This window comes from Hakea prostrata, chromosome 9 (genome assembly GCF_041222555.1).
Source record: "Hakea prostrata isolate BN-2017 chromosome 9, UWA_Hpros_2, whole genome shotgun sequence".
Lineage (NCBI taxonomy): Eukaryota > Viridiplantae > Streptophyta > Magnoliopsida > Proteales > Proteaceae > Hakea > Hakea prostrata.
In genome coordinates, this window is record NC_142608.1 from 50,674,147 (window position 1) to 50,685,291 (window position 11,145).

The window sequence follows — 11,145 nt, forward strand, 5'->3', positions numbered from 1 at the left end:
TCTCCGAGGCCGAGCAGAGATCGATGGCCATGTCTTTCGATCGATCTTCTTCCTTCCTTTTAAATAAATCTATTTGAATATTAATTGAATAGCCAGAGTAGGTAGGACAATCCCTGCTGATTATTGAACAAGGTTGAAATCGCACAAAACCCCCTTACCCTTACCCTCACCCTTAGAACAGAAAAACAAGAGAAAGCCGCGAAAAAGGTTCCAACTTCGAAAGGAGGACCGGCATTGAACATCGTAAAAAAAATATATGAGATAAATCTGATACAGAAGTTTCATACCCAACCGGGTCAAACCCGGACTGGTCCCTACACCCGGTTGATCACCTCATGGCATGGGCTTCCTAGTCCATCGGGTTATACCCGATTGGGGCTTCACATTCAATTGAGATCATACCGACTGAATTGATCGAGGCATGATGAACGTACGACTAATATAGCAACCTTCCTCTATTAAGAAAGTCAACTCCATCGACGATTGGACGGGATTAATAATAGGAAGGCGTGATCCCAGGGGATATGACAGCTCCCGTCGGATAGACTTACCAAATGCATATAAGGTAACGTAATCAGTATAAGATAGGGGACATACCTCTCCGGTAAGCATCCAATACACTCTGAGTATAATCTTGTGTAGCTTTTGCACGAGACCTCATTCTGTTCATTATCTGACTTTGCCATTGGAGGCGGTTGCCCCGCACACAAGCCGGCCCGCATCTAACCTTTCTTGCAGGACTCATCGTCCCGGATATGAGAGGAAGCTCAGTCGGATCCAGAAGTTTAACTGAGATGAATCAGTTTGGCGCCCTTCTGTGGGAACGACAAAGTTTTCGAAGTCATGGTGAGGCGAGTGAATGGTCTTACCCGATAGGAAACCATCGGGGATGATTGAACAATTCTAGAAGATGGGGTCGACCCCTCAACCCAAGTAGAACAGGATCCTCTTCAGGACAACCTGGTTATAAAGGACCCGAACGGGGAAGGAACTTCCAAAGGTCCCCAAGGCCATGCTACTGTGGCCGATGTGGATGAAATAAGAAAAGGCATGCTCGAGATGCAAGGAGTATTGCGTAACTTGGTCCATCAAATTGGAGTCGAGCAGGGACCGAGACGTGACACACAAGCGGGAAGGTGGCTGAGAGCCTTCCAGACGGTAAGGGGATCCCGACAAAGAAGGGGTGTCCCGAGAGGTAGGCAAACTAGAGGACGAGGGGTAACCCATCCCGATCGGGAAAATCGTCAGGTAACACCAAACTGGACCAGGATCAGCGCCCTAGATCGTATTTCGGTACCATCTACGACGGGATCCTTACCCCGAAGGAATTGGCGGGAGGAAATCGAGGACCAAGGAGAAAGTCTTCCCTAGCCTTCACGTTCGAGGGTATTTGTGGCCCGAACATGCTCACAAAGGGAGGAGGCCGCAGAATCTGATGAAGATGGGGCAAGGCAAGATCGACTCCGAAGGAGAATGGCAGCGGTCGAGCGAAAGTTGGAAGATCGAGACCAAAACGAAGACCTGGACGTGGTTGATCGAGAACCTTTCTTGGATGAGATTATGAACATGCCTCTTCCTCGGAATTTCATCATGCCTACCTTCACCCCATTCGAGGGAAAGACAAATCCGAAGGAGCATATAAGCTACTTCAAGTCAGTAATGACTGTACTTGGTTGGGAGGATGAATTGCTTTGCAGAACGTTCCTGGCTTCACTCAAGGGACCAGCCATCAAGTGGTTCAGCAGCCTGCAACTAGGATCCATTAACAACTTTCGGGAACTTGCCCGGAAGTTTATAGCCCGATTCCGAAATGCCATCGGGAGTAAGAAGACGTCTGATAGTTTATTCACCATACGGCAAGGAAGGAACGAATCCATTCGTGATTTCCTAAAGAGGTTCGACGAAGTTGCCATCGAGATCGAAGATCTCGATGATCAAGTGGCATACAGTGCACTTTGGAGTGGGATCACTCATCAGAGACTTTTGGAAGTCTTACTAATAGATAAACCCAAAACATAGGGGACACTATTACGTAAGTGCCAAAAACAAGCCAGCGTTTACGAAGTAATAAACGCTTGAGTAAAAGCCGATCGAGACAGAAGATCTGATCGGGGCACAAATAAGAACTCCCCGAATGACAAAAATCAAGGGTCAAGAGGTAAATGGAAGCGTGATCAGGGACGGGTGAATTACACTCCCCTCAACGCAAAACCATCCAGAGATTCGATGAATATCCGGGACAAGAAATCTTTGAGGTGGCCCAGGAAGCTGCATTCTCTTCTAGAGGATCAGGACATGACAAAATATTGTCGTTTCCATAAGGACTACGGGCACCACATGGATAATTGTCGGATTCTGAAATCAGAAATTGATAAATTAATCCAACAAGGTAAACTGGGTCAGTATGTTCGTGAATTGGGAAAGTCCCGTACTGGTTCACCAGAACCCAAAAAGAGAGCCCGATCACCTAGCCCGAAAGAAGCCGCCAAAAAGGCTGATAAGGGAAAAGAAAAAGAAGATCGGGAGGAGACGCCCGTCTACGTGATCATGGGAGGCTCGACCTTAGAATCAATCAGGAAGGCCAAGCAAAAAGCATGGTTCGTGGGAGCTGTGCACCTACCCAAAAAGAGACAAAATTCAGCATCCCCGGAGCCAATAATCTTCACCGATGAAGATCTGAGCGGAGTTATAGCGCCGCATGATGATGCAATTATCATCAAGGTTAAAATTGCCAATCGGGAGGTCCACCGGGTCTTGGTTGATACAGGATCATCAGTTGATCTGATATCCTACGAGGCTTTTAAAAGACTCAAATTGGCTGATGATTTACTGACTCCTTCATCAACCCCCTATATGGTTTTGCAGGATCCTCGGCCGTAGCCGAAGGAACGATCCATTTGGATCTCAAAATCGGGAAGTCACCCCAAGACACGCTGGTTCGAGTCAACTTTATGGTTGTGAAAGATTTGTCAGCGTACAATGTGATCCTGGGATGACCGACACTCAATACACTTGAGGCAGTTGTATCCCCCAGACACATGAAACTGAAGTTCCCGACTGATGCAGGGGTTGGAGAATGCTGCTCGGACCAATCTACCTCCCGACAGTGCTATGCTAACTACTTAAAGGAGAAACGGAGCTCTGGGAATTCGGGAACCGCACTGACTATTGAAGTTCGTGATGATTGGGACGAAGAAAACATGCAAAGAGTAGAACCGGTAGAAAAACTGGAGAGAATTCAACTAAGCCAGTCTCTACCCAAGCGAGGGACATTCATCGGATCGGAGCAACCAAATGAATTTAAAAAGGAGCTCACACAGTTCTTGTGTGACAACGCTGGTATTTTCGCGTGGTCAGCAAGCGACATGCCCGGGATAGACAGGCGGGTAGCAGAGCATAAGCTCCGGATCTAGAAGGATGCCACCCCGGTCATCCAAAGACGAAGAAATTTCGCAATTGAAAAGCATGAAGCAATCAGAGCCGAAGTTGAAAAACTGGAAAAGTCGGGTTTCATAGAACCAATTGAATGCCCCACCTGGTTGGCCAACGTAGTGATGGTCAAAAAGGCGAACGGGAAGTGGAGAATGTGTACCGACTACACAGATTTGAATAAAGCCTGCCCGAAGGACTGTTACCCTCTCCCAAAGATTGATCTCCTGATTGATGCAACTGCGGGGCATGAGGTCCTTAGCTTTATGGACGCTTATTTGGGGTACAACCAGATCTTGATGAGTCGAGAGGATGAGAAACATACATCATTCATGACTGATCGGGAGAGTTATTACTACCGGGTGATGCCATTCGGTTTAAAGAATGCAAGGGCTACTTACCAAAGAGTCGTCAACAAAATTTTCCAACAACAGATCGGGAAAAACATGGAAGTTTACGTTGATGACATGCTCGTGAAGAGTCTGGTTTGGGCAAAACATTTGGCGGACCTTGAAGAAACTTTTGACGTTAAGAACATACCAAATGCGTCTGAACCCTGAGAAATGCGCCTTCGGAGTTTCTTCTGGGAAGTTCCTCGACTTCATGGTTTCCAAAGGGGAATTGAAGCCAACCCGGAGAAGATCCAGGCATTGATTGAGATGAAATCGCCTATCACAGTAAGGGAAATCCAATGCTTGACCGGAAGGGTAGCAACATTAAACCGGTTCATTTCCGAGCCAGGGAGAAATGCAATTCATTTTTCAAAGCATTGAAGGCTACACCCAATTCGGGGGCAATTACTTGGATGGAAGAATGCCAACAAGCATTTGAGCAACTAAAAACGTCACTCGGGACGGCACCTGTATTGGCCCGACCAGTGACCGGAGAACCTCTTACAGTTTATCTTGCCCTTTCACTAACTGCAGTCAACGTTGTACTGGTGAAAGGGAAGACAATCCAAAACCCGGTCTACTATGTGAGTCATGTACTCATAGATGCTGAGACAAGGTATTTGGACGTCGACAAACAGGCTTTAGCTCTTCTGGTGGCATCACGAAAGCTAAGACCCTATTTTCAAGCACACCCAATAATAGTCCCGACCAACTTCCCACTAAAGAAAATACTTCAAAGACCTGCTGTGGCTGGAAGGATGGTCGGGTGGGCGGTGGAGCTTAGCGAGTACCAGATTGAGTTCAAACCGAGGATGGCCATAAAAGCTCAGGTTTTGGCCGATTTCATTGTGGAAAGCACCCTACCACAAAATGAGAGTCAAGCAGCTACAACTGAAACATCGGACTTGTGGATTTTGCACGTCGATGGCTCGAGTAGTGCTTCTGGATCAGGAGCAGGCTTGACACTCAGCAGTCCCGAGGACTTCACGATCAGCTATACTTTGAGATTTAATTTCCCGGCTTCCAACAATGAAGCTGAGTATGAAGCTATCATAGCAGGCTTACGAGTGGCCCGAGCACTCAGGGTTCGGGAATTAGAAGTAAGAAGTGATTCTCAACTTGTTGTCAACCAAATCGAGGGAGAGTACAATGCGAAGGATGAAAGAATGGCCAAGTATTTGGCCAAGGTTGAACAGCTCCAGGTTCACTTTGATCGAGTAACTTTCCAACAGATACCCAAAAAGGAGAATGAGAAGGCAAATGAACTCTCCCAGCTATCTTTGGCAAATTACAAAAATTTAGACTCGGCAGTTTATATCGAAGAGCTAAATAGCCCGATGTACACAAGAGATAGAAACTTTTGAGATCAGTAGCGAGCCTGACTGGACAACGCCCTTGGTAAAATACCTTCGGGATAATATTCTCCCAACTGATCCAAAAGAAGCCAAAAGAACTAAAAACCAGGCGGCCCGGTTCACCATCATCGGGGACCAATTATACAGAAGATCCTTCACTGAACCACTCTTAAGATGTGTTGGGCCTTCTCGGGCCAACTATGCTCTAGCAGAAATTCATGAAGGAATTTGCGGTGCACACATGGGTGGAAAGGCTTTGGCACAAAAGGTGTTGCGCTCGGGCATATTTTGGCCAACTGTGCAAAAAGATGCAATTGAATATGTTTGCAAATGTGGACAGTGCCAAAAGCACGCCAACGTTCCAAAAGTGCCAGCAGTTCCCATGATGCCCGTCTCCAGCCCAACACCATTCGCAATTTGGGGAATGGACCTAGTCGGGAAGTTACCGAAGGCTTCAAGAAATAAAGAGTACCTTGTGGTTATCATAGACTACTTTACGAAGTGGGTCGAGGCTGAACCGCTGTCTTCCATCACAGAAAAGCAAATGGAGAAATTTTTTTGAAGAATAAGTCATTTACAGGTTCGGGATACCCCGAATCCTCGTAACGGACAATGGAAAACAATTCAAAGGAGCGGGATTCAAATCTTTTTGCAAAAGATATCACATTGAACATCGGTTCGCTTCAATTGCTTACCCTCTAGAGTAATGGACAGGTGGAAGTCACCAATAGAACACTTCTGGACGGGATTAAGAAGAGACTAGAGGATAGTCGGGCACGATGGGTCGAGGAACTCCCGAGCGTTCTGTGGTCATACAGACGACCTGCGCAAACCCCAACCGGAGAAACTCCATTTTGCCTCACGTATGGAACCGAAGCCTTAGCTCCCCTGGAGGTATTGGCTGGGTCATTACGTTATAACACCTTTGATGAAAATCAAAATGACCAGGGCCTAAGGGAAAATTTAGACCTCTTGCAAGAAACCCGAATGAAGGCGCAACAAAGAAATCAGTTGTACCAAAAAAGAATAGCTCAACACTACAACTCACGGGTCAAAAGCCGAAGTTACAGATCGGGAGATTTGGTGCTGAGAAGAACTGGGGCTTCCGATCCAAAGAATCAAGGAAAGTTAACTCCAACATGGGAGGGACCTTACCTGGTTGACAAAGAAACAAGACCGGGAGCATACCGACTGAAAGACTCAAAGACTGGAAAGCCGATTGACCGGTCATGGAACTCCACCAATCTGAGAAAGTTCTATCAATAGCTCTATACCTTTTTCAAAAAGGAAGTAGACATTTTCGGGTCCTTCTCGGTTTATTTTGCGCCTTTTTCTAAGGACTAGCACTTTTTAATAAAGTAAGACGGGTATGTCCCGGTCTATTTGCACCTTTATTAAGGACTTGCATCTTTTTCCAAAAGATAAACAATTTCGGTTCCTTCTCGTTCATTTTTGGCACCTTTATCTAAGGACTTACATTATTCGGATACACCCCGAATGACTTGCGCCTTTTAAAGGACTTGGCATTTAGACTAAAAGATATTATAGCGATTCGGGACCGTCCCGAATATCTTGCGCCTTTTAAAGGACTTAGCACTTTCTCAAAAGTTATCAAGTAATTTGAGTCCAGCCTGGTCTTGTTGTGCCTTTTAAAGGACTTAAGCATAAAGCATTCCCGATCATTAAATAACAAACTACGAAGGCAATAGTTGCAAAGCACTTAGTCAAAAATTCATTCACAAAAGGGTTACATGATTCGAAGACCAAAAGCACTAATTGAATACATGATTCTGGATACAAAAAGCTTCAAGATCTCAAGCTTCTCAATCAATCTTCAAGGAGGGGCTTGCGGGAGGGTTCTCTTCAGCAGTAGGCTTAACCAAACCTTCGTTGGACACATTAGTGTCAACAACGGTGTCAGTCGGGGAACCCCTGGCTTCTTCCTCAACAAAGGATTTCTCTGGGCCATCATCTTCAGCATCTTCCTCCAACTCCCCTTCAACACCTTCCTCATCCTCTGCTTCTTCTTCTTCTTCTCCTTTTTCCTCTTCCACTTCCTCTTTGGGATGGTGTTGGGGAGGAGGATCGATGTAGTCGGTAGCATAAGGGAATGGGATGAACTCGAGTTCGGGAAGACCCTCTAGACGAGGAAGCTTGAGCTCATCGTACAACTCAGGGTCCAAAAGCTTCTCCATCTCCTGGGAAGACGAGGAAGCTCTGTTTGTTGAAGTGTCTTCTTGAAGGTGATGCGCAATCCTCTTCTGAAGGCGGGAGTGGCAATGGCCACCAATAACTCTTTGAATTCCTCGGTGGCAAAGTAATCTTCTAACACCTTCCGCCTGAAAATTTGAGCCCCCAAAGCTTTCAGTTCAGCTAGCTCATCCCTTAGCTGCGCATTCACATTCCTTTCATTGGCATGGAGAGCCTTAGACGCTTTCAAGTCCTCGGCAGCCTTCCCGAGTTTCTTCTCAAGATCATTGACTTTTCCCTTGTATTTGCCTTTGTTTCTGGAAAAGTCATCCCTCTCTTTCTTCAACTTGGCCATTTTCCCTTTGGCCTCCTCCAACTTCTTCTCTGCCTGGTCAGCCCGAAAGTTCACTTGCTGATGAAGCTGTTCGTCCAGCGCCAACTAGTTAGCCTGGTCCCGAGCCCTACGAAGGGACTCGGCAAAAATATGAACCGCCCCGGCACATACTTGAAGAAGAAACATTACACAACAAGGAATAAAAAGAGAAGAAAAACGAGAGAGAATCGGGAGAGTGTTACCTAAATCCCTCATCAAAAAATTCGTGGTTGGGAAGATTCCGCAAGTGCTCCCGATATGCATCTTCGGTGGCATTGTTCAACCACTGCTCAGCGTGTACCGAAGTCAAAAAATACCGAGCTAAGGTCGAGAATCCCAGCCGAAGTTGATGCGAAACTTCATGTTCGGGTTCATAAATACGAACCTTCTTTGGAGGACGAGGAACCACCTCCACCTTTCGTTTTTCACCTCCCGAGGAAGGCGCTTTCTTCTTGGGACTTTTCTCAGTCCCGATCGAGCCAGCAGCAGCAAAAGTTTGGCCCTTGGCCACAGAAGCTTTAGCTAGGGCGGAAACCTGAGCAAAAGTCTTTGTTTTCAGAACCCCGGAGAAAGAAGCCTTGGTAGTTGTTACAGGTTTCCTCCTTCAGGCCTCGTCCATTCCGCCAGAGATGCAGTCAGTAGATCATCATCGGAAATGTTATGGGCCACTGCAAAACAAAGAAATATAATAAGGTCAGCATAAGGAATACAAAATGAAAGCAAAAGAAACAAAAACTTACCCTGGGAGAAACCCCATAACTGAAGGACTGACTCATATTCCATGGAGTACCCATGGACTACAAATTCGTCGTCCTCAACTTGGTTAATGATCCCGACCCATCCCTCTTCCTCGGGAGTATAATTTGGTATCCCTCGGGTATACCAAAGCTGGATTTGAACCTATCTAAGTCCTCGGCAAAAAGGGAACAAAGGTAAAACTCTAGTCCCGAAGAATTCTGAACAAAGTCAACATGCCAAGGACTCAAAGGTTGGGACTGGACCAATGCCAAGGCTGCAGGATCTAAAGTTTTCCGATCCCACTTATGGGGAATAGCTCCCCGAAAACCATTGGGACGCTGGAAAGGCAGACGGGGTGGGGCTTTTCTACTAGAGACTCGGGACGTGGATGGAATGTCTGTCCTCAGGAAAGCCTGGGGAGATGAAGTTCAAGGGTCCCGAGAGGTGGCTGTAGACTCAGGCCTCAGGACACTCTGGGCAGAAGGAGTGGCCGAATCGGATCAACGACAAAATCAGAACCCGAAGCCTGGTCAAGACCCTCCCGAGACTCAACTCTAGGAATATCCCCTACTTGATTCTGAGCGGCTTGAGCAACCATGGCTCGGGAATCTTGGAGTTCCTTATCCTTGCGGTTCATCTCCCTAATCTTCTCAAGAACCCAAGGATCGTCATCCTCGGTAGAACTGCCACTAGAAGAGAGAGACCCCTCATCATCCGAAGATTGCTCGTGAAGGTCTTTCAAACGCTCCCCGGTCAAGTTATACCTCTTGGTCTTGTCACTATCACCTTCACTTGCATATCCCTCAGCCCGACGACGTTTTTCTTGATGAATGGGAATGGGAATCTTTGGCTTAAACCTAAAACCCCTCAAACTTGCTTTTGGCCTCTTAACTTTATATCTCCTTGGGGCCATGGAAGGGAAGAAAAGAACTTACTGGTTGAAGACTTGGAAAGCCTTGAGAGCTTAATCGGGAGCTTTTCTTAGTCAAGAGAAAAGGAAACTGTAAGTCAAAAATGAAGATGGGAGGTTCCTATTTATACTGTCGGAAGAAGTGTTACACTTCTTGATCGAACGGTTACGTCGATTAAGGATCAACGGTTCAGGAAAGAAGACGGTTCGTCTCCCCAAAGCACTCATCATGGGTCTACGCATAGCCATTTGACGTGGCAAGCCCAGACAGGACGAGGACTTCGAGGAAAACCGTTACAAAAATGGCTAGTCACTTAATTGCAGGCATTTAATGAGCCCGAAAGAGACACCCCCTCATTCTCCCGAATAATGTGAAATAACACTCGAGACAAGAGGTTCCTCACTCTTTCATTGGTCGGGACAATTGACAAGTTTGGAAAAGACTCCCTCATTATCCCGAATGAGATAAAATAATGATCGGGACAAGATGATCTTCACGTGACAATCGTCCTCAGCTCATACAAGCACAAACAGATGCCTTCCACTCTTAACCACACTTTCTCTACATTACACATAGATGCTCGGGACTAGATAGCTACCCGATCAGCTACCTCAAAAATCATGGATATTGTTCAAACACGTGATCGGGAATGTCTCGTAAACTTGGAAAATCTAGAAGGGGGTATCATTCAAGCACATGCTCGAGACAGTACCCGATAGCTACCCCAATCATGGATAGCCTGTACTCTCTCAGTAATTTAATTTACCATGTGTTTAGTCCCACATTGGACGGAGCTAATGATTATATCGTTTATATATACATTTATAGTTCCTAAGTGGGGTGTATGCCGGTAGAGAGTTGCGCGTGGATCACGCGCATGCACCGAGCTGGACCGAGTTGGGCGTGGTTGCAGTTGTGATCCGTAGACCCTAGTCTAACCAGGCGAGCTTATAAATAGAGGTGTCCATGCGAGCTTATAAATAGAGGAGAAGTTCTGAACAAAAGACTGACTCTGATTTTGGTGGAAAAATAGAAATTCGTATTCTAAAGTTAGAAAAATTCCGTTTTTGTTTTCTTCAATCCTGTGTTGTATACTACCTTTGTATTTCCTTAACAAGTAGTATATGTTGGAGTGCTAGCCTTCAGATCTAAGGAGTTGTTGTATCTTGGAGGTGAGAATGTCAATGTCAAACCCAGTTTGTACTAAAGGGGGCGTTCAAATACCTTAAGGAAAAGCATTGTACGTACACCTCAACTCACCTTGTTCGAGTTTATACTGGTTTTGTTTCGCTTCTTCTACTACATTCGGGTAAGTGGTTCTGACATTAGGTATACTTTATATTCTGTTTCTCTTTGTCTGATATTGGTCTATCTATACTGTGCCTCTGGTCTTCTGGTTTTAACAACGAATCACATGATCTATAGAGTGTTAGTAGATACCGGATCATCAACAGACATTTTGTCTTTGGATGCTTTCCGATTACTTAAGATAGATTAGGATGAACTCAAGCCAACCGAAACTTTGCGAGAAGTTCTACCACTGTAGGGGGAAATATACAACTTGATCTGGTGGTGGAAACGTTTCCCCAAAAAGTGACTTTGCCAGCCATGTTTATGATTGGCAAAATCTGTTAGCCTACAACATCATTTCAAGCCGCTCGACATTGCTTTTAATCTGTTAGACATCCCCATTTTCAGTATACATTGCCTCTGTTGTTATTGTAAGCAAATTCATACTCTTCTCTCAATTCTTGGTC

At 45.8% G+C, this 11,145-nt stretch overlaps 3 protein-coding genes across 3 annotated transcripts; all 3 read left to right on the top strand.

The window, feature by feature from the left end:
* The first annotated feature begins 1,473 nt into the window (after positions 1-1,473).
* On the top strand, positions 1,474-2,019 carry LOC149005447 (uncharacterized). The gene has a single exon (XM_089135904.1). The coding sequence runs from the start codon at positions 1,474-1,476 to the stop codon at positions 2,017-2,019; it is 546 nt and encodes a 181-aa protein (XP_088992030.1).
* Positions 2,020-2,226: 207 nt separating this feature from the next.
* LOC149005448 (uncharacterized) lies at positions 2,227-2,880 on the top strand. The gene has a single exon (XM_089135905.1). It carries the CDS (start codon positions 2,227-2,229, stop codon positions 2,878-2,880), a length of 654 nt encoding a protein of 217 aa, XP_088992031.1.
* Positions 2,881-4,120: 1,240 nt separating this feature from the next.
* Positions 4,121-5,185, top strand: LOC149005449 (uncharacterized). Its single transcript, XM_089135906.1, has one exon. It carries the CDS (start codon positions 4,121-4,123, stop codon positions 5,183-5,185), a length of 1,065 nt encoding a protein of 354 aa, XP_088992032.1.
* Positions 5,186-11,145: the final 5,960 nt, after the last annotated feature.

Excerpts from the sequence above, each read along its gene's own strand:
- LOC149005447 (XM_089135904.1), top strand. The coding sequence starts at position 1,474 with ATGGCAGCGGTCGAGCGAAAGTTGGAAGATCGAGACCAAAACGAAGAC.
- LOC149005448 (XM_089135905.1), top strand. The coding sequence starts at position 2,227 with ATGAATATCCGGGACAAGAAATCTTTGAGGTGGCCCAGGAAGCTGCAT.
- LOC149005449 (XM_089135906.1), top strand. The coding sequence starts at position 4,121 with ATGCTTGACCGGAAGGGTAGCAACATTAAACCGGTTCATTTCCGAGCC.